Raw genomic sequence first — 27,801 nt, 5'->3', positions numbered from 1 at the left:
AAGGGTTGGGAAATTGAAAGAGCACACAGGGTGTTTACTTAATTTTAAGCAGGCAGATAGAGATACTTGCCAGTAGAGATACCTTCAGGGTAGGAGAAAGTATTATGCCAGAACCCTCACTTGAGATCCTTACAGACGTTGACCAGGGGTATAAAGATTGAGAGTAGTTGAAAGAAATGTTCTCAAGCTGATTTGGAGAAACGGTGGTAGATTGTTCAGCAACCGAGAGCAAGGGAAGAATACTAAGTGAGATGCCTAGCTGTGCCGACTGTGTTAAAATGCCTTAAAATTTTGCTCCAATTTGAGTAGTTTTCACTATATTTAAATATCATATTCTTAGATGGTTGTGCCTCACTGTTCCTTTAGAACTACTTGTCTTAAAGAGTAATTGTGTGGAAAATTATGCTAACATCTATGTTTGTGCTTTAGTAAAGGCTAGGGAAGGCCTAGCTGTTAAGACCATAAGACCATAATCAAGGTTGTCACTCAACCTAAGTGTGGTCTGCAGATCACTGGACATCCCTGAGACCTTTCAGGAGATCCCCAAGGGAAGAGCTACTTTTATAATGCTAAGACTTTCTGCCTTTTTTACCGTGTTGACATTTGCACTTACATTACAAAAGCAGTGGGTAACAGTACCAAATAGTCCCAACAGTCACATCCTCAGTCTTCCCTGCAGGTAACAAACAAACATAAATGCCGGTTTCACTTACAAAAGTTCTTAATGAAGCAAAAACAAATTAGTGATTCTAGTAAATCTCAGCCACTGAATACACAGCTCTCTAATACTCTGTATGATTAAGTGCAAAGTACATGTAAAGCACTTCTGCTGCATAATAAAAAACAGTGGTTGCCTCATAGAAAAGTGCTTGTGTGACTGACTTGTGAGCTGAACTAGCCACTTATTGTTTCATAAGTCACCATTTTTACCTGAAAAAACTACTGAAGCAAACTGGTTATTCAGAGGTGGGTAGTTCGTAGACATATTCTTGAAAATGAGACTGTCACTTCATGGAAAGCTGACAGTATCTGTGCCAATGATAAAATCTGAACTTCTACATGAAAATTAGAATTTTGGAAACCTTGCATATACCACCATGAGCTCATTGCTTTTAACCAGCACTTAAAGACTTTTCTGATGAGGTTGGTGGTGATATTAACAAATATGGTTTTTCAATACTGTGTAATAAAATGTGTCGACATTTGGAGGAACTGCATAATTCAGTGAACCAGTATTTTCCAAATGACCAATGCTTGCTGTTACTAAATCATGTATGAGAAAAAAATCCATTCAAAATGCAAGACAGACCAAAGAATTTTAATGTAACAGTACACAAATTCATTGATGTGGTTTCTGATTCCACATTGCAATTAACTTTTTAAAAACTTTAACCTTTAAAAAAAAACTATTTCTCAAGTTTTGTGGTAGTACCAAAGAAAAATATCCACAATAAGCTGAAAAGACTATTAAAATACCTTTTCCAACTCTATAACTCTGTGAGGCTAAATTTTCTTCATATATTTCAGCCAGAATAACATAATATGGATTGAATGTAGAGCAGATATGAAAATCCAGCTGTCTTTTAGTATAGCAATCATTAAAGAGGTTTACAAAAATGTAAAATAGTGTCAGTTTTCTCAATATTTGTGTTTTGTAAAATATAACATTAAAAAAACTTATAACAGGTACATTATTGTTATTTTAAGTAAATTAATTAAAACAAATTCTTTTTTCATTTCCAATATGTTAAATATTGATAGATATTACATAAACAAGTTTTTGGGGTGCTTATTCATTTTTAAAAGTGTAAAGAGGTGCTGAGACTATAAAATCTTTGAAGGTCATTAGAGTATTTGGGATAAAACAGAACTTAAGTAGCTTTCTAAGGACAACATGACTAAATATGATTCTCTGAAAGGACGCGTGTTTTTAGAGTTCTCATGAAAGATTTAAAAGTTCTAGAAAAGTCTCTAGGATTTGCTGTTTTCTTCCTGTGGGTTTAGAAGTCGCTATGAAGAGGGACAAAAAGTCAGTTTCACTGGAACATCCCAGCTTCACCTTCTGGGCCCCATGCTATGTATGGGGCCATGTTTCCTGGTACAAAGAGCCCTTTATGTTTGGATTTTTTGTGGATCAGTTTCCTGATGGAAAAACAAACAGGGTTGATGAGTCCCATGCCTCTCCTCTCCCATCCCATCCTGTGTTCCAGCCACAAGGAAGACACTTTTATATTGTTATTCTTTAATCAAGGCCTGCTTGGGTATATCCAGGTGTGGGCCTTGTGCTGTTTCCTCAGCTCTTTTCCATCTTCTGACTCTGCCAAAGCCCAGCTGTGAGAGGCCTGTCTCTTCAAGACCTGGCTTAGAATTTGTTAGCACCCAATCCTGCTCTACTCACCCCCTTCTTCCTCCCCTGTCACAGCACTTTGGGTACTTTCCTATCACAGTCCTTTTCCTAATGACTCATATACATACCCATCAACCTAGAGATCCAAACATTTTGAGGGCAGTGACTTTTTCTTAGTCATATTTGTTAACCCAGCACACAGTGTCTTGCACCTAGTGGGTGTTTACTTACTTGAATTTTGTGAATGTGCATGCACTCTGTATCCAATCTATCTTTTTGCCTCTGCTTTTAATAATGGTTCTATTTATTCTCTTTGAACAGTTTGCCCCTGCTCCTCAGTTCTGGCTGGGAGGCAGCCTCCAGTCCTGGTCACTGATACTGTAAAGAGATCTTGTGACTGTTGAGGCCGCCTAGGGAGCTTGATGTCTATAGACAGAATAATTATCACCCTTCTTTGATTAATATAACAACACTAATATACCTGTAGTGTCACTGGCATCATTAGGGATTGCTTTGAGGAAAGAAGTTCAGATTTAGATGTAGTCTACAAAGTTAAAAAATGAATATATTGAGTATTTAATCCTTGTCGTCTTGATTCTTTTGCAATTTGTTTTTTTGTTTTGTTTTGTTTTGTTTTCTTTCCTCTCTTGAAGTTTTAGGAATCATTTTATGGGACCTATTTTGATTGGGAAGAAAAGGATAAATTACCCCCTTTAGAGAAAAACATAATATTTAAATGACTATTTGTACACATTACCTTTAGAGCATTTGGGAATAAAAATACCACATAGGTTCTTTCTAAAAGTAGGCAGTCTGTTCCTCCTGATAAAATCAGGCATGTTCTCTGTTACATCCACTAAGATATTGACACAGGACTCTGTTGCCAATACAAATTGTCATCTAGACACAGGGGAAGCTTAGTGAGTAATATGCTAAATTATCAAAAGAACTTTCTCTCCTTTCTCCTCTATGTACCTTTATTTTGATTCTTTCCAAATATGAAAATTTTATAGGCAGGAAATTAAAAAAATAGAAAACTGACTAGCACTTACCAAAACTGATTAAAATAAATGTGTTATATGTAGCCCTTTTTAGTTTTCTAAAGATCACCAAATGCCCAAAGTCACCTCCATCCATTATAGAATCATAACCCCAGGGGGAAGGAAATGAAGCTGCTTCTGGCTGTTAGGTTTCAACTCTCATGCCTTTAACTCCAGAGGCCTTGTCTGGATCGTGGTCATCATTTCCTATTACTTCATTTAGTCCTTGTTATTTTGACAGGAACCGGACAGTGATTTGCTTTACCATGCGTCACTTGGATTTGTCTCCTGCAATCATGTTTATAATAACAGGGCTTATTACTGATGAGATAGGTCTTAGTCTATTTAATTTGTAAATGTCAGAGGTTTCTGTGGTGATTTACTTAGGAAACTGTAAAGGTCACTTCAAACACTGCTATTTTAAGAACCAGTCTTACAAGTGTAAAAACACTAATTTTACATTAAAATTAAAACTATAATTCTGGACTTTCTGCAATAATACAATCACATATGTAGCTTAAAAAGATATAGCGCATCTAGCTTGAGTATGTGTGGTCCTTATTAAGGTTGACTTAGAAGAATTTTGCTTTGTTCATCAATTGTTTACTAAGTACCTACTATGTGCAAGATACTTTCTAGGGGCTAATGTGTACTGAGAAACATAATGATCTGCTCCCAGCCCTCCTAGGTGACAATCTCGTGGAAGAGACAGAAAGAAAACATTCTACCATTTTATGAAATGTCAAGTGTGCTATCAAAAAGTATATAACAAGGGAACCTGTTGGGCGGTCGGGGAATTCTTTGAGGAAGCAACATTTGATCCCAAGTATAAAGTATGAGTAAGAATTACTTAATAAAGGGGGAAAGAGTCAGAGAGTGTACTTCAGGCAGAGAGAATAATGCCTTTAGAATCTCTGAGTTGAGAAGGAGCCTAATGGTTTTAAGGAACCAAAAGAAGGGCCATATAGCAAGAGGGCAGAGAGCAAGTGGACCAGGACTGGTGACATTAGATCATGCAGGGCCTCCCAGGTGTCCAAAGACCCAGGATTTGAGTCCATGGAAGGCTTCAAGTAAGTGATGATCCGATTCAAATGTTAAATTCATATGGCATTGACTTGGGGAATAAGTTGGAATGGCACTGCCATTGGAACTTTGTGTTATGACGAAATGTTCTATATCGTCCCTGCCCAGTAAGTACAGTAACCAAGGGCCACATGTAGCTATTGAGCACTGGTATGGCTGAGGAACTGAATTTTGTTTTTATTTTAATCAACTGAAATTTAAATAGCTACATGCTAATTGGCTATTGCAGACTAAGACGCAGGAGATAGTGGTAGTTTGGGCCAGGATTGTATTGGTGAAAGGAGTGGAATGCATTACAGAGATGCATAGGAAGTGAAATTAGTAGCGTTTCTTAACTCGTTGGCTATGGGAGTGAGGGAGAGAAGAAGTAAAGAATTACTTTGATGTCTGACTTGTGTGGTTGGGAGGATGATGGGGACACTTAGTGAGATAAGGACCAAAGCAAAGGATAAGGTTGAGGAGAAAAAGAAAATGAATTCAGTTTTAACCTGTTCAATTTTAGGTCCCTATACAGACCTCCAAATGGAGTTGTTGGGTAGGCATCAGGAGAAAACTGTCTTAATGGCTGTGTAAATAATGATTTACTTTTGTAAAAGTCAACAAATAAAGGTTTTGTTTTCTTTTAAATTGATGCATAAAATTAGTTTTGAGCTATGAAACTTAAAATGCAATTTTCCAAAATTAATGCTCAAGTTCTCTATGAACTCTAGAAATGGTATTTCAAACAGATTATATATGTTTTTGTAACTAAACATACTTTAAGAATACATTTAGTGTTATAGGTGGGAAAGCAAGTAGATCCAAATTTAAGACCCCATGTGGGCAGAGTTCGATGGTACTTTCCAAGGTCATGATCTCATTTAGCTTCTCTGAGCCTCAGTTTTCTCTCTTTTAATGAGGATACCTACCCTACAAGCTGCAAGATTGTTGGTAATATATAGTGGATCAGGCATAATAAATGGCACTGAAGGAAGATTGTAGAAATGGAGTATTAAGGAAAAAAACTTCTCCTGCCCTATCTCCTTTCTTACTGCCCCAACCTCTCAAGGATTTTGACCCTTCAGATTGATAATGCTAGAAAATCTATCTAATCATAATAGTAATAATAATAATAATAATAATAAATCACAAGAAGCTGAGGAACTTCTTGTTTTATTGGAAGCCACTTTTTAAAAAGATTTGCTTATATTCATAGCTTTGACATAGTTTATATTACTGAGAGCTAAAGCAATTCAAATTTATTTGAATATATACTGTGAAACATTTTAATTTGGTATTTTTACTAAAGAACCAGATTTTTTGAATTAGAGGGGATTATATGTTTCTATCTTCATGTTTACAAAACTACCCTGGTAATTATTTAGAGCATGTCACATTACTTAACAGCACATCTGCTCATTTCAGAATATCTTTCTGAAAACAAGACATTTGTTGGAATTTAAATGTAATAGTGAGTTGCAGTTGACGTAGGGTTTTACATCCTAGTTGCTAATGTGATTTTGCTGCATTATCTGAATTAAAGGCTGAATCACTCTAAAATTCATTTCCCTTTCTTGCAGATCATGTATCAGTTGGAGGACTTGGAGACAGCTTTTATGAATATTTGCTAAAGGCATGGTTAATGTCTGACAAGACAGATCTAGAAGCTAAGAAGATGTATTTTGATGCTGTTCAGGTAAACCCAATATTTAAATCATCTTTGTCACTCAACTTGTAACTTGCATATTAATCAAGCTTTAATGAAAAGAAATGAAATACTGTGTGCGTGGGTTACAAATTATTTCTAGTTAGAGAGTTCACTATTTGCTATATAATTATAACAATACCATGTTTCCTTGAAAATAAGACCTAGCTGAACCATCAGCTCTAATGCGTCTTTTGGAGCAAAAATTAATAGAAGACCCAGTATTATATTATATTATATTATATTATATTATATTATATTATATTATATTATATTATATTAATAATTATATTATATTATATTATACTATATCAGGTCTTCTATTAATTTTTGCTCCAAAAGACGCATTAGAGCTGATGGTCCAGCTAGGTCTTATTTTCAGGGAAACACAGTAGTAATCATACTTAATGTGTTTAGTTCTAACAGGGCAAGTTAAGTTTTTTACATGGTTCAAACCTAGTTAAGATGTACATATGTGAAAAAAATTCACATATCTGAAAAAGATTCATATATCTGAAAAGAGGTATTTTTCTTCAATTAGTATGAGTTCCCTGCTTAGAGTCACAGTTAAAATTATGGAGAGGAAAAAGCCCTGAGTTTGTATTCTGAAAATTGAGTAAGTTAATATTGAGCAAGTTTACAAACAATCCTCATGGCTACCTCCATTTGGAGTAAACTTATCTCCAGAGACATGTGAACAGTACTCTCAAATAACAATCTGAAATAACCAAACTAATGTTTAAGAGATTATTAATAATTTGCAATGGTCCTTTATAATGGATGAGGAATAAGAGGGAACAGATATTTGTTGAATTGCCTACTGTGTGCTAAGTAGTACGTTAGGTGGATACTTTAAATGAAGTATTTGTTTGTTTCCTCACAATAACTTAGATATTATTCACTGATTTTACAGATAAGAGAACCGAATGAGAGAGTGAGTGTGGAACCAAAATTCAAACTAAAATTTGTGTCAACACCTGTTCCTTTTTATCTTACCACTATGGATTTATTTGTGAATAAAATGTGTGTGCTACTTGTAAATATTTCTTTACAGGCAGTAAGTAAGACAAGTTAGAAATTATTTAGCAAAGTCTATAGGAGGTGGCCAGTGTAAGAGTAAACAGTCTCAATCAAATTTAAGCCTCAATCAAAAATAAAAATAAAATTTGAAAGTAAAAAAGAAAATTACTTTATATAAAGTATTTGAACTTGTACCCAACTTTTCAGGAACAAATATTTTAGCAGAATCAAGTACATTCATGATTTATAAAAGCATTTTATATAACTCATATTTTTTAATAATTATTGTTATCAAAGTATCATGTTTTCCCGAAAATAAGTCCTAGCAGGACCATCAGCTGTAATGTGTCTTTTGGAGCAAAAATTAATATAAGACCCAGTATTATATTATATTATATTATATATACTATTATTATATTATATAAGACGTGGAATTTATTATATTATATTATATTATATTATATTATATTATATTATATTATATTATATTATATGAGACCCAGTCTTATATTATATTAAAATAAGACTGGGTCTTATATTAGTTTTTGCTCCAAAAGACACATTACAGTTGATGGTCCAGCTAGGCCTTATTTTGGGGGAAACACGGTATCTCAAATAATGTCAGATTATGGCTAAATCATCAGAAAAGTTGACCTTTTTATTGACTGCTTAGAAATTTTTTATAATTGAGAGCAGTAATTCGTAGGGAAGAAAAATGGAAATTTGTAATCTCAGTAATATAGCCATTGTTCTGAAATTGGTCTCCCTAAGTAGAAATCTGGGTGATTTTGACATAAGCTGATTTCTTTATCTAAATTTAAATGAAACTTGCTTGGCCAGACTGAATATTACATTGGTTCCCGTCCAAGATCAATAGGGAGCTTCACTAAATAGGGCAGATACAGTTCTACTATTTCACATATAGGAACCAGAACACCTTAGTGAGAACATTGGCCTTCATTTAGTGCAGCTTTTATTAAGGCGTGTGATGAACATTAAAAGCCTACCAGGGTACGGTCCACCTGGCCTCTTCCAGGTTTATTTTTCTTCATTCCTATGAAGTTTCAGGTTTTAAGCTTGGGTATTCTTCTCCATACTGTATAATATCCATTATGTCATTTTTTTAATTATTATCCTGACAGATATTTTAATTATTCTAATCTTAAAAGTGCCCCCTAAGACCTTGATGTTCCAGGAAGAGGAACTTTAAAATAGTCTTTGAAATACTTTTAATCAGTTTCTAGAACTATACCCACACAGCTTTTAACATATTGTATTTAGACAAGCCATTGACAGAAAAATCCATTAAGAACAAATGAAGTCAAAGTGTTTCCTGTTTCTCTTAATAGTAAAAACATTTTCAGTCTATGTGTTTTCAACTTCGAAAGCAAAGCTAGAACAATTAAACTTCTGATGTTGAGAAGTAGCCATACAGCAACATTTCTTTGGAACACTTCTTCTGGAAGTGCTAGTTGTACTTCCAGAGATCGTTGTTATCCAAGAGAAATGATCCCTTACGTTAGTGTTCTGGACAGCTGAGTTACTGGAGATATAGGTCATCAGTTTTAGCTCCAAGTAGATTTTAGAAAGTGTTTAATCCCTGAGTGGTATGTTTCCTTTGGTTGTTTTAATAATGAAATATTTTGAGCTTTTAACTATTTATCATGGCCTTATGTGGAAACCACTCTAAGACTCTATCTACAGTGATGCATGCTCATCATGCATTGAAGTGAATGGTGGTACCTGGACAGGTGATGTATTAGACAACTAGGAATCTACAGGTTTCATCAAACTAATTTTTTTCAAACATAGAAGTGTGAAATCACAAAATATACCATATTCTTTTTTTCTTAATCAATTCTCTGTGGGATTGACACAACAGTTTTTTTAGAGCTGCTAAGACAATTTTTGCTTCTTTTGTGTTTATTTACAATTTCCCATTGCCACATAAACATCGCTTTGTGGTCTTGGAACTTGGCTGTAGTTTATTTTGAGCGTTGGCAACTTGGTCATAATCATGCCAAAAATAACATAGTACTTATTCGGGATCCATAACAGAGTAATAATGTTTCTTTGATCCATGCTCAAAAGCTATTGCTCTTGCCATGTAGGAAGAATAATTTCTTGGGTGATGAACAAGTATCTGCTTGAAGGACTTTATTGCAATTTGTGCTATGAGAAGTCTAAATAGCTAAGATGTTTAGTCACATTAAATTAGAATGAAATATTAATGTAATGACTAAACCATCAATAAAATTAGCTTAACCACAATTAATGAGCACAGCAGTGTGTTTCTTTATTTATCACCATCTTGGTTTCATTTGTTTACTTCTAATAAAGGTAGGGAAAGTTTTATCTGCCTGTGTATTCATTTTCATTTATTCTTCTCTATCACAAATTTTGTCTGTGGCTACAATTCCCAAATGTGCTTCCTAAAAACCTCTTTTTTAATAATAGTGTAACAGGTATAGACAGTCACAGCCCATTTCCTTCTATGAAGTAATTGGGGTATGGAAGCATTTCCTGTTACAGTAATTGGAAATTAATAACTCCAAAAACACTTCATTTTTGCTTTAAAATATAAGGCATATTTTATTTTATCTCTCCACTTTAAAAGAATATCAACAGTCCTGGGGCAGAAATAAAAGGTGTTTTATAAATAATTTTTTGTAAACATTATCTTTTCTGCCAATGTACAGATATTAATTAATTTTTTTAATTTAAGTTTATTGGGCTGACAATTGTTAGTAAAGTTGCATAGATTTCAGGTGTACAATTCTGTAATACATCATCTATATATCACATTGTGTTTTGAATATATTTATTCATTGTATACTAATGTTCTTTTTTGTAGAATTTTTGTGTTGGGGGACTTAGTTCAGTGTTAGCACAATGGAGAAGTGAGTGACGTGGCCAATGACCTTTATCAAGTGTTAGTCACAGTACTGACCACAGGATAAACAAACTGTTGCAGAGTTTTTTCAGCAGATACTGCTATTCCTGTTTTATGGATAAGGATACTGAAATTTAGGAACACAGTAAGCAAATTACATGTAGAGTTCACAGATAGAAAACAAAAAAGTTTATCAGAGCTGGAATTTGAAGCCAAAGCAATCTGATTTGGCAACAGTTCCTCTTTCCCACTATTTTGTTACCCTCCAAACCTAAGAGAACGAAAGGAGGAGTAAATACCACCAGCCTGATTTCACATACAAGCATGTTCGGTTCCTCCTCCATGGTAGGGCCTGTGCTTTGTGTGGTTTCTCCATTTGTGAAAAGGGAAATGCACTAAATCAACTGTTACCACTATACTATTTTTGAGAAGGGGACAGCTTTGGGGGTATGAGGACTACTGGTGTTTTGTCTTGGAACCAAGCAAAACTCACTGGGCTGGCCCAAGAACATGAATTCTAACTAACCTCACTAGTGAGGCATAGACTAGAGGAAAAATACAGAAAGCAATAACATAAAATTTCAGGTTGAATTGGATTTGTAACACCAAATTCAAATTGTGAAAGATGTTTTATCCTTTAAAAATAAATGTTGGGGGGTTGTTGATAGTGTAAATTTGAGAAGAGATTGCGAATATTGAAAATAAGTGTTATTTTCAGGCAATTGAGACTCACTTGATCCGCAAGTCTAGTAGGGGACTGACTTACATCGCCGAGTGGAAAGGGGGCCTCCTGGAACACAAGATGGGCCACCTGACCTGCTTTGCTGGAGGCATGTTTGCTCTGGGGGCAGATGACGCTCCGGCAGGCCTGACCCAGCACTACCTTCAACTTGGGGCTGAGATTGCCCGTACCTGTCATGAGTCTTATAATCGCACGTGTGAGTTCATGTTATTCTTCCTTGATAATCTATTCCTACATGCTTTCATTTCATTCAGTAAGGAACTTTTTTGTTGCTTCCTTCAGAAGAATATCCGCTGTGCCTGATGAAACTTAATGGCCATATTAATCATATCTTAAAGGCATTTATATTTTTAGTTTAAGAGGTGTTGCTTTTGTACATAAAAAAGGATTTACCGTTAGTTTGCCAAGACATAAAAATCTAGGCCATAAAGGATTACTCCAGTCTAATATAGTGACCCTGCTTTAAGTAAAAGAACATTGGGTAACAGTGCAAGACAAACTTAGTACATTTTTGTAAACTATTATTAATTTTCCCAGTGTCTCCGTGAAATAGGTTATGAGTCTGGCTCCCTTCTTATAAAATAGAAGTTGGAAGCAATAAGATTAAATAACCTTTCATGATGTAATGACTTCAAATTCTCAACCACCAATTTTCTAGCTAGCTAATAAGGTATTTTGTGGGGCCTTGTACCTACGTGGTGGGTGCTTAATAAATGGTGGTTAAATGGAAGAAAAGAAAGAATCATCACTATTTTCTAAACTGGAATCTTTTAAATTTTAAAAGTATATTGAATATTATTTACTATATGATATTTGTAACTGTTCCTTTAAATGATTTGGCATCTTTCTTGAATGTTGTAAAGTACTTTCTAATTCCATTTAAGTTATAGATACTAACCATTGTCCAGGACAATAACCTTTGTCACCCATTACATATTCTTTAGTTGTGAAACTGGGACCAGAAGCTTTCAGATTCGATGGTGGTGTTGAAGCCATTGCTACGAGGCAAAATGAAAAATACTACATCCTACGGCCAGAGGTTGTTGAGACTTACATGTACATGTGGCGACTGACTCATGATCCAAAGTACAGGAAATGGGCCTGGGAAGCCGTAGAGGTGATGTTTTAATTTGCCTTTGTTTTTTATAGATAAATGTCTCAGGAATGAATGTTCATTGGTACCTCTAAATCTAGCATATCAACTTTTCCGTGATTTTTTAAACTTTGACCAGACTTTTTTCCATTCAAGACTGAGTGTTTTCAGTTAAGTCATCCTATATCTCTGGCTGCAGCTTTGCTTAATGTAATGAGATATATATGTATACCTACTTTGATATTGAAGAATATAGCTAGAAATGCATATTATAAAATTAATTTTCCATGACTATAGAAGTGATGACCGCTTAATTCCACAAAGGGTTACAGGCAACTTGGGGGTAGTCACCCCTGCCTATTGTCTGTTTCAAAAAACCACTAGGTTTTTTGTTTTGTTCTGTTTTTGTCTATCAGTCTTTGGGCATTGAAATGATAATACAATGCTCTTACTTAGAGTAAATTAGCTACATAGATCTAAGTTTTAGAAAGAACCTATAGATGAAGTACTTTGTGCAAGAATATTCCTCCGCTAATAGCAGGTTGCTCTGAATATCTGTAAGCTTTCCATTTGGCTAGTGTGCTGTTTTAATTATCTTTGTCACCTCTTGGGTCTCTTCCTGCTGAATATGGTTTTCCTAAACTAATGTATTGTGTGCTGGATGCCAGCGGAGGCACCCTCCAGGATATGCATCAAACAATGTCTAATTTTAAGAGCTATTATTCTGAAAGGAGTGGGAGGGAATTCAGGGGATAAGAACAAGCAACCACTTTAATTACACTCTCTTCTTCTCTAGCCCTCTTTGTTAGAAAGTTAGCTGTCTTTAAAAGCCATCCATTATGAATAACTTCTCTCAGAAAAATCTAAGATGAACATTGCCTTTGTGTAAAATTTAATATCTTAGGAAGCCGTTGATGAATCTTGCTTATTACCCTCTTCATTTAGTGTGTGTCTTATCACTAGTCATTAGTCATTTTAAGTAATAACAATTCTTTAGGCATCTTTTTTTTTTTTGCAAACTTTTCTGTTTATGTTTAGTCAGTGGTAATTCCAATTTCTGTAAATTTATGTTTTATTCTCTGACAAAATGTATTAAAATTGTAGTTTATCTAAGCTTTGGTGATAGGGAATTATTTTGGTCTTCAGTAGGCCAACAAAGGAATTAATACCAAATATCAGTTTAAATGTAAAATATCAGAAATAGCATATTTCATCAAATGTAAAACACCATAATTAATTTTAAAAACACCATTATTTTATATACCACTAAGAAAGTGCACTACTGATTAAATCATGACATGCCAATATTAAAGATGTTAAAATGTGAAAAATGTATGAGAGAACTGATCAAAAATGGAACGTAAGTAAATCCCTATTGCCATATGGGCAGGAAGCTTTGATTTGCTTGATTCTTCAGAGGAGTTTGTTTGTTTATAGGGTAATAAGGTTGGTTTTATGTGTTAGGAATTTTATCTATTGCCAACTTTTAGTGTAGAATATGATGTGAAATTGTTTCCTTGTATCATAACACAGGGATCCTGTTTTTGCCATTAGTAACTTCTGCCACAACTTGAGACATAGTGGGGAAGGAGGATGCTGGGGGCTCCTGCCTTTTTTAAAGCACAAAGATCATAGGCTTAGCCAGTGTGGCAGCACTCTTTTCCCCTGTGTTACATCCCCTTGGCCCCCTCTGCTTGTGTGTCAGCTGCAGATGAAGTGGGCAGTGCCCTCAAATGCTGGCAGCATCATTCAAGTGCCTGTGCTTCTCAGCTGTTCTGACTCACAGCTCCTTCCCAGGCAGCTGGCTGCGGTCTGGGAAGTGTGGGAGAGTTAACAGTCCCAGGGGCCTCAGCCACTGAGGTTTTGGAGTTGATGGATGACTGTCCTATTCTTCCTTCTTTGTTTTTTGTTTCGGTTTTGTTTGTTTGTTTGTCTGTCTGTCTGTCTGTTTGTTTTCGTGTGCAGAGATTCTGACTGGACTTGAAGGTTCACACCGGGGACTAGGTTCAAAGGGCATTGAATACCAAGCCAAGGAGTCTGGACTGGATTCTGTGGTTGATAGGGAATGCTGTGGACTGCTCTAAGAGGCCAGTTGGACCATTCACAATCGAGATACAGGGAACCCTGTTAGGAAGTTACTGTAGCATGTAGCTGTGGGGGAGTGGAAGCCTGAACCAAAGAAAGGGGGGTGTAGTGCCTCCTCCATCAGTGTGGGGTCCATGGACCACCAGCTTCAGCATCACTGAAGCAGAATCTGCATTTTACCAAAATCCTCAAGCGATTCATGCACATTAAAGTTTGAGGAGCTCTGGTTTGGGGGACAACAGCTGATGGTCTACCCTAAATGCATTCCTCTCTTCCCCTGGTATTTTCAGGCATTCACTTCTCCTTCATGCAGCCCATGTGACTCAGAGTACACTGATCCCACCCCCAGCTGAAGAGTTAGTCTGATAGGTCTATCCCAGTGGTCCTCTAAGTGTGGTTCCCAGGCTAACAACATGAGCACTGTTTGGTAACTTGCTAGAAATGCACAACAGAAATGTAAATTCTTCCTTCTTTAAAGAATAATTCTGAGATGCATTCTATACAGTTCGTCAGAGGCTTTCCAGTGGGAGTGAGCCCTCACTGCACACACCTGTAACCTGCTCAACATATTTCACAGCTCCTCTCTCTTCTCTGTTTCACTCTCTGCACTCACTTCCTGATATCACCTCCCCAAAAAAGTTCTTGCATCCAACCCTTGTCTCATGCTCCGTTTTCAAAGGAATGCAAACTAAAACTTAGAGGATCTTAAAAATCACCTCATCCAGCCTCCCACTGAAAGAAAAGACTCTTCTCCATATCTTTGCCAGATGGCTACTCCCCGTCAACTCAAGGACTTTGTAGCAAAAGAGGATACACTCCTAATAAAGTAATTCATTCCATTTTTAATGGCTGAAAGTGTTAGAAAGGTGCTTTTTTTATAACCAGAATTTACAGTTTTCTGTGCTCTGGGGTACTGGAAAAAAATCCCCTCTCTCTTCTGCATTTCATCTCCTCAGTTTTCTGAAGACAGCATATTCTGCCAACTGTTCCTTCCCTCATTTGTCCTTTTCTTCCACCTTCTCCTCATGGCATGGTTTCCAGCTGTGTCTTTCAGGCTTGAGCAATGTGACTCAAGAACCTCTCTTTTGAGTGCTATTTCCCGCAGACTGTGGTCCAACTTACTCTTTTAGTAGATTTATAAAACCCCTACTTACACTGAACTTATGGTCAGTGATGTTAGCTACTACATTAGCTACTGTCGAGATAGCTCTTTTGTTCTGTGCTTGCATTCACACATAATTACAGTTTTTAAAGTACTAGTCAGCCATCTTCCTATTTTCTAACACGTACTCCCTTCCCAGCTTTCTTTCACTAATGCCCTTGATAAACCTGCTTTCCACGTCTTAACTACATTTCTGAATAACAATGTCAAACAAGACCTGAAGGTATATAATCCAGCATACAGCACTAGAGCCTTCCTCCACAGGTTACCAGTAATCCATCAATCACAGGTGTCCAAGCACTTGGGAATTTACCCAACAGAAAAAAAAAAATCTACCTGGATAGATTCTTTTGCTTTTTCTCTATAATACCATGAAGGACTTTATTAAATTCCTCCCAGTTTAACATGTGTAATTAATATTCTGCTAAAGCTCATACTATGTTATACATATACATTCATATATATGTAAGTAAATATGGGTTGTATAATGTCTATAAATGTATGTATGTATAGATTTATATGGTGTCTCCACTGGGCCACAGTGGCAGATAAGCCTCACATAGGAATATTCTTTTCTTTTTTTGCACAGACATTTTTCTCTGGTCCCCTAAATCTAACCCTTTCCATGTGGACATTCTAGCTCTCAGAGAGGACTTGTCTCCCCAGCTCCTACTTCTACCTCGCCAGGCTTGACCCGTTTCAGACTCTGATACGACCATTTTGCCTGGTTCCTTCCACCTTTGAGGCCAGACCAAACTCAATCAGTTAACCTTATTATTAGCATTGTTCCCTGAGATCTACTTTTGGAAATCTCCATGGGTCAGCTCTTTATCTAATCTGGTAGATAAGAGAATGCATTTCTATTCTCACGGTGATGCTTTCTGATTTAGGATTTAAGTCACGCTGCTTCTATTCTTTCCCCCCTCAAAAAGTACAGTCACTTGGAGTCAGGTTTGTCTTTCCTCCTTTGTGTAGCGCTCCAGTCACTGTAAACATCCTCCTATTCTTTTCTCTGTTATTAGCACATTCCAGTCACATTGGGTCACTATTAATGTAAGCGTTTACTAAAGTCGAGGTTGTCCCTGTGCCTACAGGCTGAGTTCCAAGAACAGACTGTAGTAAAATGACGTTCTGACCAGACTATGCTACATAGATAGATCCTTCCACTACTGAGATTCTGTAAAACTAAGGCCTGTAATGGGGGCCCAGGAGAGCTGCTTGGCCCCAGCTTTGCATTCCTAACATCTTAAAATTTAGACTTGACGTGAAGATTTTTTATGTTTTTTTAAAGTTTAAAATGCCTCTTTGGCATTTTTCCTTTTTTTTTTTTTTTCCCAACCAAAAGCCTTAAAAAGTAAAAGTAGCTAGGCCTCTCTGAACCTCTGACAGACCTCTGTCACTATGTTAAGTATGTCTTCATCATGTTTTATTCTCACAACACCCCCCATATTGAGCAGAGGGACACTGCCAGGTTCAGGAGCCTCTGAGGCCACAATTAGCAAGTTCCCAGCTGGCACTCAGCCCCCTCCTCTAAAACTTCAGACTGTGTTCTTAACTGCTGTGGCTCTCCCAGTAGGACTGTAGGGAAAAAGAACGAGTGGGGCGCAATGAAAACAGGAAAAACGATTGGGCTTTGTCAACTCCTCACAACAATTCTTTCTCTATAATGAAAGAAGAAGCTTAAAGACATTTCTATGGGAGGGACCTGTCCTTATATTATCACCGAAGAACTTCTAGAGAAAAACCAAGAAAAGTTTTGTGGTTAAATCTTTTTTAGGAAATGTCTGGAACTAGAATTTCATTATGTTCATAACAATAAACTTGCCCATTTTTTCTAAATCCTGATTTTTCCTGTTTTTAAAAATAGTTTTTAGCCTATTCCAATGTATCTGGTATATGACTTTTTCATCAAAAAGAACTTTGATTGAAAGGGAAGGAAGGAAAAACAAATAATTGGACCTGAAAATTCCTTTTGCAAGGCTTTCCCCCATTCTGCTCATTATCTGCAACTAAGAATATAATCAAAGCTTTTTTTTCTTTTAAGTTGATCTTATTTTCCCGGGGGCTTTTAAAAAGTACCAAATCATGAGACATTTTCTTTATACATGTAGCCTGCCAGTTAGATTTTCTTTAACTTGGTAATTAAATGCTTCTCCTCCTGGACCCATGCTCTATGCCTTCTGCCCTCCAGCCCGAGTGTGGAAAAAATCAATTTCCTCATTATCAGTATCTGCAGATAGAAGATGAGCTCTCAGCGCCTTGTCCCTGCTCACGGGATTTGCCTTCTCTCTCCTCTTTTCTGGGCTCTGCATTCTTAGAGCCATGCTTTCCTCCAAAACCTTTTTTTAGCCAATAAAGATTTTTCTCAACTAATGTGACAAGGTTGATGCTCTCCATCTTTTTGGTAGTTGGGCTAACTGGGAGAAAAGGGTATAACTATGAATGTAAAAAAGAGTGACAGGGTTATGATTTTTAAGAGACACCTGAAAAATAAATTTAAGATTACATGAGAACCTAAGAATGACTTTATCTTGTTAATGTTTTCTATATTTTCTTAATTTTCTTATAAATATTAGAGTTTTAGTCTTAAAGTTGATTTTTTTATTTTTTTTATTTTTATTTTTTGGCCCATATGCTACAAATTAGAACCAGGTTTCAGATGGCAATTTTTATGAGACCCTATAGTTAATAGGATTAATAGGATCTGGTGGGTTGAAACTAACTTTCCTAGAGATGAATAGGCCTGGTAACTAGCGAAGCAGCCAATGTAATTTCAAAATACAAAGAGCGATGAACTTAGTGGCAGCTGACAAAGTGGAAGACAAGTCATTTTAGGTTGTTACCGAATTTTTCATTCCCACACTGCCCAACACATGTCTTTTCTGAATACTCATAATAGTCAGACAGCTACAGACAGTCAGAATGTACAATCCTACCTCTAGATAGTTACCAGTGGATTCATCCCATCTTCTTCCAGCCCAGACTAAAGAAAAGAAATATATATTTTAGAAATAGATGTAAGCCACATTTTTCTCACTGCTTTCCATTTTGCATTCCTTGATCTCTGTCACCAATATCATTAATTAGTATTCCACAATCAATTTTTAAGAAATAAGATGTTCTGATTATAGTAGCAGCTGTTTTGGGTCCAGTACACTTTCTCAACCAGTGGTTTATAATTCCATTTGATATGAATAATCATTCTAGACCAAAGGTCAGCAAATGTTTTCTATAAGGGCTAGAGAGAATTAGGTTTAGGGGACCATACACAACTATTCAACTGCCATGTAGAGAACAAACAGCTGCAGATGACATGTAAACAAATGAGCCTGGCCATGATTCAATAACACTTTATTTACCAAAACAGACAGCAGACGGGATTTAGCCTGTGGTCCATAGTTTGATGAACCCTGCTCTAGATTATAGGAGGAAATCACTGAAAAATTATTCCAAAAGTAAATGTAGAAGTGTTTCCAGTTAAGTGATAAGATTTATTGTCCATATATATGTCCTTTAACTTTTCATACTTTATTTGCATTTGCATTTTATAGTTTTTTAAATTTTCACCCAGAACCGTTACAATCTATCATTCTTCCTGAATCCTTATTCTATTTGAATTTGACGATCTAATAACAAAAATTAGTGACAATCAGTTGACTGAAATATGACCACTTTTTTCCCTCTTTGTAACTTAGGCTCTGGAAAATCACTGCAGAGTGAATGGAGGCTATTCGGGCCTAAGGGATGTTTACCTCAAACACGACAGCTACGATGATGTGCAGCAAAGTTTCTTCCTGGCAGAGACACTAAAGTAAGTAAAAATTATTCTAAAAGTATGTGGCCGAGATACCTGGACAGACTTTCTTTGTACATGTCTTTATCATGAACACATTCAAATACCATCAAATATGACTGCCTCGGAATGCCATCCTACATGCCTGGCAGGAATTGCAGGTGTGTTTTCAGTCATTGTATTAAGTTTGATGACTTGGGACTGCTTTGACGATTCTCATACACTAGTACCAAAGCACAGAGTAACTTCTCCCTCTGCACTAATGAGTATATTCCTTCAGGGTTTTGCGATACTTGACTATTGTCCATGGCTCTCCCTAAGCTGAGTGGAGACATGGATGTGGATTTTGCTGTGCCTTTGTGGTTTCACTGCCTCATATACTCATGCTTCTCTCTCCAGATATTTGTACTTAATATTTTCTGATGACGATCTACTTCCCCTGGAACACTGGATCTTCAACACTGAGGCACATCTTCTCCCTGTACTCTATCCGAATAAAAAGGACGTTGAAGTCAATGAAAAATAAAAAGACATTTTATATTTTACTCTGCTCCATTCCCTTCACTGCACACCTTAATAATTCCTTTTCTGGTGTTCAGGCACATGATGAATTTTTATTACTAGCTCTGTGATTATTCTAAGTTCTAAAATTGTTTTGCAGTCTTTTATGTTTATCATCGTAGGCTTAGATGGGCCTAAATTCCTTTTCATACTCTTTGCTATTCGGTCAGTAGATCACAGGTTTTTTATTTTAAGTAACCTTTTATATCTGGAGTTCATGAAGGTATAGTATCATTTTTATTAAACTGAATACAGTGGTATACCAATGACCTCTTAATTACAATTTTGATTTGACTGCAAAACTTTTTCCTCCTCTATGAGGAGATGGTGTCTGCTTTAAGCTGTAATGTTTTGCCATGTTGCAAAAAGCCATAATAATAAATTAAATATTAAAAAAGCTTTTTCCTTTTCAATTTCAATGTTAATATGGTTTGTCTATCCACCAGAGACAGATCTTATAACTGTGACAGCCTCCTTATGCGGGTCTATCATTATTTGATAGCATGTCTTCTAAAATTCTTCACTCACATTTTTATTCAATTTAGAATGTCATCCCAAAAGGATCATCTCATATTGACCTCATTTCATTGGAACCATAGTAGATTTTTTTTGGTTAATTATATTAGCGTTTCCTAATTTGTGAATTCGTTCTCAAATTTTATTTCAAATGCCCTGTGTCATTTCTGGATCATGTACTGATTAATTTATTTCTTTACCCACCACACAAGAAAGTGAGCTTTCAAGTTTTGCAGATCTCTGCTATAACTGACTTATATTTTTTTAAGGGAAATAGTACCACTTTTAGTGTGTCAGCTTTCGCTTTTTACTAAATACATGAAGAACTGGGTCTCTAAAGAAAGGGTGAGTATTTCATTTGGCTTTTAGTTTGCATTTCATCTTTAACTTTTTTTTTTTCTTGAGAAAAAGGAAGCATTACCTTTGGTTCAGATTTTTCAGATTTGAAAAGGGCCCTTTCTCGAATGTAGTTATTTCACATCAGTTTATTAAAGCAGGATTTAACTCTGAAAGAAGCTTTGCCAATGATTCTATTCATGGTCTATTGAGGAAAATCTAATAAACTTTTAGGCCAAATAAAAATATAGTATATTTTATCTGGTTAAATTCAACATAGTGACCCTAGTTTAGAACCAATATATGAGATTGGACGCTCCCAATCCCCTACAATCCTGCAGCAGATCAAAATAATTATATGATTGTTTAGAGTGTTGTTTTGAGATATTAATGGTTTTCCCAAGAATAGATTTGGTGACAGCTTATGTTTTCTTAGCATATTGGTTCATATTTTATATATATTCCCATGAAAAGGCTAATACGATGATATATATTCTGAGGTACAAAGACTACAATTTTCAACCAAGCAGTGGTCAAATAGATCAGTGCAACCCCCTGGATTAAGCTGAAGCATATGCAGTGGCTGCATTTGTAGTTTTAAATCTATCCGATATTAGCAATTTCTTATGGTTCAGTCTAATATTTTTTAATACAGTTATTTTCTTGTATCTCAGTCGACTTCATTATTTTACCTATTTCAGTTTTTGAAAGTGTTTCAAAGGATTTCCTTTGTCTGACCTGCTCTTTTTTTCAATATTGTATACTAGTATATGTCAAAGAATAAATTAATAAAATTAGTAAATGAAAAAGAGCCTTTGATACATCATTGTTGCCAAGTTAATGTGTTTTGAGACCCAGAATATCTTCCGCTCGTATCTTCAGCTCGCCTTATGAAATGAACAGATAGAGTCCTTTTTCCCAGGACTTAAAGGCAAAATATAAAAGATTGTTGTCAAAACTGGGCCATATGTATTTAGATTGTAATTTTAATATGAATGTCCTTTAAGTTAATTTTCTTTGCTTTTCAATTTGATTTGAAAGAGCACAAAGCTGATACATATTTCTGCAGCAGATAGGATTTTTTAATATCAGGTTTATGTACATATTGCACTATAATGTACTTTTTATATCTTGGTACACATAGGCAAAAAGATTGTACTACATGTTGCTCTGCCAATGTCAAGAATAAAATTTTTCCAATTCTAGAACTTGGATTTTTTTAACGTAAGTCCCAAAACACCAAAAATATACACAAGAGATTAATGTTATGGTGATGTAATTTAATTAGAGTTATATTTTAATAATCATTTTAAGCAACTAAAGTCCTTAGGTAGACATGGTCTTTCATTCACTTTCAGTAATTTCATCTGAAAAGTGAATAATTAAAATAGCACTTAATTTTGTATTTCTGCATATGTTTTGGGTATACTTTGTGCAATTAATATTACACATGTAAGTTGTACGGCAATTTACAGAACACAATGTTTGTCATAAGTCCTTCATATGTATTACCCATTCTTTACATTGATTTTGATTTGTACTTAAATTCATTCTGTCATTTCCAACTTTATATAAATCTTTAATGTTACGAGAAACATAATAGATTGACACATAATTTTTAAAAACTATATTTGTAAAATTTCTCTATTGTGAATAAAGTCTTTTAATATATTTCCTCATTCGTTGTTTTTCTCCTTTTAAGTAAGCTTTTGTATATGTAGGGGTGAGTGTGTACAGTTGCAAATGGAAATATTAGATCCTAATAATGATTCTATACAACACCCAGAGTATCTTGACAGGGAAAGATTTTTGCATACACAGTATTTGGTTAATCAGATACCTTTATTAAGAATCTTACATATGTTCAACACCAAGGTATGTAGGGTGGAGGTGGGGAGTTGGTGTCAGAAATAGCATAAAGTATGATCTGTGTTCTTAAATTTGTAATCAAAGAGATCAGATTCACCCTTCCACCAAAACAAAACAAAGCCACATTTAGTTAGACAAGTTAAATTCTGTTCACAGGAGCAGGACGTCATTAGGATTTGAGTGTCACAGAGGCTTAGTAGAAAAGAGAGAACTTAAGCTACCGGAGAGCCTCCAATATTATTGAAAAACAGGTTTTTCACTTTCATGCTGTACTTACGAGAATGTTTCAGACGTTTTGATTTCTGTTCTCACTGCCTGGAGCTCTCTTTCCCCAATGTTTTTTGGCTCATTCCTCACTTTATTCAGGTGTCTGCTCAATTGGCACTTTACCAGATTGGCTTTTTTTGACAAATCAATATAAAATTTCCCATCATCTTTTTTCCCTTACTCTTATTTTCTACTTAACATTTGTTAGATTACATATTCATTTCCTTATTTGTTATTGTCTGTCTAACCCCTTAGAATTTAAGTTTCATGAGAACAGAAAGTTACTTTGTTTGCCACCACCACTCCCCACCCTACCTCACCCCCATCTCCAGTGCCTAGAGCAGCATCTAGCACTTGGTAGCACACAGTGACTATTTGGTGAACGGGTGAGTGAGTGAATGAATGAATGAATGAATGAGACTCCCCCTTATATTCATAGGCTTTTGCTATAGTATTTGTCTTTCAATAAGCAGTACATTTTTTAAAATATTAAGTACCAGTATTATAAAACATGTTATTTTGAGTAAATAATCGTAAAAATTAGCAATTGTTTTATTGCTGCCCATAATTATTTTAAGAAAAAGGGGAGTAAATCTGTGTTTGTGACTCAAATTTCAAACAACAGATTTTTTTTAAAACTGCTTATATCATGTATGGCCCTATGTAAAATACACACCAAAAAATACACATCATGATTTCTCTAATATAGAGTGTTTTCAGTATGACTATTTGAATAGTCAACTATTGTTTTCTCTGACTTAATCTCATAGTCCCTGTGTCATATAAAAACAAAAACAAAAACCAAACTTTCTATAGCATCAAGCAAAGGAATTCGTTTTCCGACAGAGGTAGTCAAATGGGAATCTTCTGAATTAAATTATTTGTAACACAAATGATGTTGGTTGTGTTTACTCGGTTGGTAACAGAATAATTAAAAAGTATTCAAAACAATTTTTATTTATACTAATCATCAACCAACCACACAGAGATGGCAGCTGACAATCAGTACATCCAATTTCTGATAATTATATGTAGACAGTTCCTTAAAGTTTTAAGAAAACAAGATAATCTTTTTTCATTTAAGCATAAAATTCATATATCTAATTGCCATTTTAGCTCCCTAGGGTGTGGCTGAAAGATGAGGATGGGAAGGGAATCTTATTTAATCTTGATTTGATGGTCCAAAGACTGATTTCTGTTTTTCCTGGCTCATTCCATCCACACTGGCCAACACATGAGTCATAATCTTCAAGAAATATTTGCCAGGCATCAGATATGCATATAAAGTATTAGAACTACATAGGAGTCTAGACAGCATTTAGTCCAGCTCTTATTTTAAATATGAGGAAATGGGATTTTCCCAAGGTCGAGCTGTTTTCCATCCTGGTTCTGTGCTGCCAGACACTTGGATTTGGTAAATTTATGCTAATAAAAAAGAACAATATATAAGAGCACATGTTATATCCAATCACTCCAAAATAAAGGTGTAAATTCAGAGTTCACCCATGGAAATTGGTCTAATGCTTTATTTATCAAGGTGTGGGCTACAATTCACCTATATCAGAACCTCGTAAGTCTTGTTAAAAGGCAGATTCCAGAGCACACCCAAATTTAGCAAATCAAAATTATGGGAAAGCCCTGAAATACTAAAGTTGAGAACAACAATTTTAAGTTACAGGTAAGTGGAAGTTCCAATATAGCAGAAGAAATAATGAATTAATTATCAAGTCATGACACGTATATATACCTTTTTCTTTTTCTGAATTTTTGTTTCTACTTCAACATTTAAACACAACTTGAAACATAATTTGGATCACTTTGAAAACAGATTCATCCCTTTACAAAAGCATTTCTGAGCAATAAGCCATACACTTAAATCTTTTAGAAACAGATTCACATTGAATTTTTAAACCTAATTCTTACTGAGCAATCTCAAAAGTATGAACTTCAATCACTCCTGTCTTTTATTCAGTGACAGTTTCATTTGCTTTTTTCCTCCCAATCGCATCTTTTTTAAAAGATTTTTATTAAAAACATACCTAACATTCAATATTATATTAGTTTCATGGGTACACCTTACTTACTCAACATTTATATACCTAAAGAAGTGATCACCATGATAAGTCCAGCAACCATATGACACCGTACCATGCTATCACAATATTAATAACTATATTCCCCAAGCTGTACATTACATCCCCATGACTTATTTGTTTTATACCTGGAAATTGGGACCTCTTATTCCCCTTCCCCATTTCTCCCCTTTTTTAATTTATCAATTGCAATTGACATTCAATATTATTTTATATTAATTTCAGGTGTATAACATAGTGGTTAGACATTCATATAATTTAAGTTATTCCCCTGACTAGTAGTACCCACCTAGCGCTATACATATCATAGCATATCATTCATTACATTCCCTATGCTTTACATCCCCATGACTATTTTGTAACTACCAATTTGTACTTAGTACCTACACCTTTTCCACTCTGCCCCCCAATTCTCTCTCATCTATCACCCCAACAAATCTAGTACCCATCTGACAACATACATAGTTATTACAATATCATCGACTATATTCCTTATGCTAGACTCCACATCCCCATAACTACTTTGTATTAGGTTGGTGCAAAAGTAATTGCGGTTTTTGCAATTTTTTTTTTTAACCTTTTAAACCGCAATTACTTTTGCACCAACCTAATAATCAGTTTGTACTTAATGCTTTCCCAATATTTCACCCACACCCCCGCAACCTCCCTCCCATCTGGCAACTATCAAAATGTTTTCTGTATCTATGAGTTTGTGTATGTTTTGTTTGTTTATTTTGTTCTTAGATTCCACATATAAGCTAAATCACATTGCATCTGTCTTTCCCTGTCTGACATACTTGACTCAACACAATTCCTACCAGGTCCATCTATGCCACTGCAGATGGCAAGAACCCATTTCCCTCTGTGACCCAGCAATATTCCATTGTATATATATGTACCACCTCCTCTTTATCCATTCTTCCATTGATGGACACCCAGGCTGCCACAACATCTTGACCATTGTAAACACTGCTGCAATGAACATACAGATGCACATGTCCCCTCGAAGTAGTGTTTTGGGCTTCTTCAGATTAATAACCTGAAGTGGTATCACTGGGTGATACTGGGTTCATTGTCACTTGTTATAGCCTTTATTTTAAAGTCTATTTTGTCTGGTTTCAGATTTGCTATTCGAGCTTTTTTGTTTTTTTCATTTCCGTTTTCATGAAATATCTTTTTGCATCTCTTTACTTTCTGTCTGTGTGTATCTTTCAATCTAAAGTTAGCTTTTGGGCACCATAGGTAAGGGTTTTGTTTTCTTGTCCATTCAGCCCTCCTATGTCTTTTGATTGAAGCATTTAATCCATTTACATTTAAAGTAATTGTTGATAGATAGGTAGCTATTGCTATTTATTCATGTTTTTTATCTTTTTTTTTTATTTTGGTCTTAAAGAAGTCCCTCTAAGATTCCTTGTAATACTGTTTTGGTGGTGATGAACTCCTTTAGCTTTTTCTTGTCTGGGAAGCTCTTTATCTGTCCTTTGATTTTAAATGATAGCCTTGCTGGGTAGAGTAGTCTTGGTTGTAGGTCTTTGCTTTTTATCGCGTTGGATATTTTGTGCCAATCCCTTCTGGCCTGCAAGTTTCTGTTGAGAAATCAGCTGAAAGTCTTATGGGAGCTCCCTTATGACTTACAGTTACCTTTCTCTTGCTGCTTTTAGGATTCTCTCTTTGACTTTACCCTTGCCAATTTAATTATAATGCATCTAGGTATGGGCCTGTTTGGGTTCATTCTTTTTAGGACTCTCTGCTCTTCCTGGACTAGCATGTCTATTTCCTTTGCCAGGTTAGGAAAGTTTTCAGTCATTATTTATTCAAATTGGTTTTCAAACTCTTGCTTTCTCTCTTCTCCTTCTGGTACCCCTATGATGCAAATATTGGAAATTTTGATGTCCTAGAGGTCTCTTAAACTATCCTCATTTTGGGGGATTTTTTAAAATATTTTATTTTATTTTTAAAGATGTTATTGGGGAAGGTGAATAGGACTTTATTAGGGAACAGTGTGTACTTCCAGGACTTTTTCCAAGTCAAGTTGTTGTCCTTTCAATTTTAGTTGTGGAGGGCACAGTTCAGCTCCAAGTCCAGTTGCCATTGTTAGTTGCAGGGCGTGCAGCCCACCATTTCTTGCAGGAGTCGAACCGACAACCTTGTGCTTGAGAGGACGTGCTCCAACCAACTGAGCCATCTGGGAACTCAGTGGCAATTCAGCTCAAGATGCCGTGTTCAATCTTAGTTGCAGGGGGTGGAGCACACCATCCCTTGCGGGAGTCAAGGAGGCGAACCAGCAACCTTGTGGTTGAGAGCCCACTGGCCCATGTGGGAATCGAACCAACAGCCTTCATCGTTAGGAGCACAGAGCTCCAACCGCCTGCGCCACTGGGCTGGCCCCTGGATTTTTGTTTATTTATTTATTTTTCCTATTCAAATTGGGTGTTTTCTGTTATCTTGTCTCAAATTGCTGATTCAATCCTCTGCTTCATCCAGTCTGCCGGTGATTCCTTCTCATGCATTCTTCATTTCAGTTATTATATTCTTCACTTCTGATTGGTTCTTTTTTATGGTTTCTATGTCCGTTTTTATACTTGCAATCTCTTTATTGAAGTTCTCACTAAGTACCTTGAGCATCCTTATAACCATTGTTCTGAACTCTGTCTCTAGTAGGTTAATTGCCTCCATTTTGTTTAGTTTTATTTCTGGATTTTTCTTCTGTTCTTTCATTGCAATGCATTTCTTTGTTTTCTCATTTTAAATGCCTCTTTGTGTTTGTTTCTATTGGGTAGATATTCTATGTCTCCCAGTCTTGGCCAGGTGCCCTTATGTCGTAGGTGTCCTGTGGAGCCCAGTGGCACAGTCTCCCTGGTCATCTGAGCTGGGTGCTCCAGAAGTTTCCCTTGCATGGGTTGTGTGTGCTCTCCTGTTATAGTTGAGCCTTAATTTCTATTGGCCTGTCATTGGGTGGGATTGATCCTCAAGCTGACTGTCTGTGGTGTTTGGCCACATCCACAGTTTATGGGCTACTGTGCAGGCGGCTTACTCCACTGAGTAGGATTCACCTCAGTGGGCTCTGGTACCTGTTGAGACAACCTTTTGTGTGTGCCACTTGAGGGGCTAATTGGGTGGTGCTTTGCTGTGGTCTGAAGCAAACCTCCAAGTATGTTGGTTCCAGGGCCTCTTAGGAGGAGCCCTGGTGTAGGCCCAGGTCAGCCACTATCTGTGA

General features: G+C 35.9%; 1 protein-coding gene across 2 annotated transcripts in view; it reads left to right on the top strand.

Moving 5' to 3' along the window:
• Positions 1-22,034, top strand: part of MAN1A1 (mannosidase alpha class 1A member 1) — a 156,212-nt gene extending 134,178 nt beyond the window's left edge. For both annotated transcript variants that reach the window (XM_019740975.2, XM_074333505.1), the window contains 5 exons: positions 6,030-6,145; positions 10,786-11,005; positions 11,754-11,926; positions 18,845-18,960; positions 19,342-22,034. In XM_019740975.2, coding sequence (XP_019596534.2) covers positions 6,030-6,145; positions 10,786-11,005; positions 11,754-11,926; positions 18,845-18,960; positions 19,342-19,468 — 752 coding nt within the window. In that variant the 3' untranslated portion in view covers positions 19,469-22,034. The remainder of the gene's footprint in view (positions 1-6,029; positions 6,146-10,785; positions 11,006-11,753; positions 11,927-18,844; positions 18,961-19,341) is intronic.
• Positions 22,035-27,801: the final 5,767 nt, after the last annotated feature.

This window comes from Rhinolophus sinicus, linkage group LG05 (genome assembly GCF_036562045.2).
Source record: "Rhinolophus sinicus isolate RSC01 linkage group LG05, ASM3656204v1, whole genome shotgun sequence".
In the NCBI taxonomy this organism is placed as follows: Eukaryota; Metazoa; Chordata; class Mammalia; order Chiroptera; family Rhinolophidae; genus Rhinolophus; species Rhinolophus sinicus.
The sequence above is the reverse complement of the archived record's forward strand: the minus strand, read 5'-3'. Positions and strand labels throughout refer to the sequence as shown.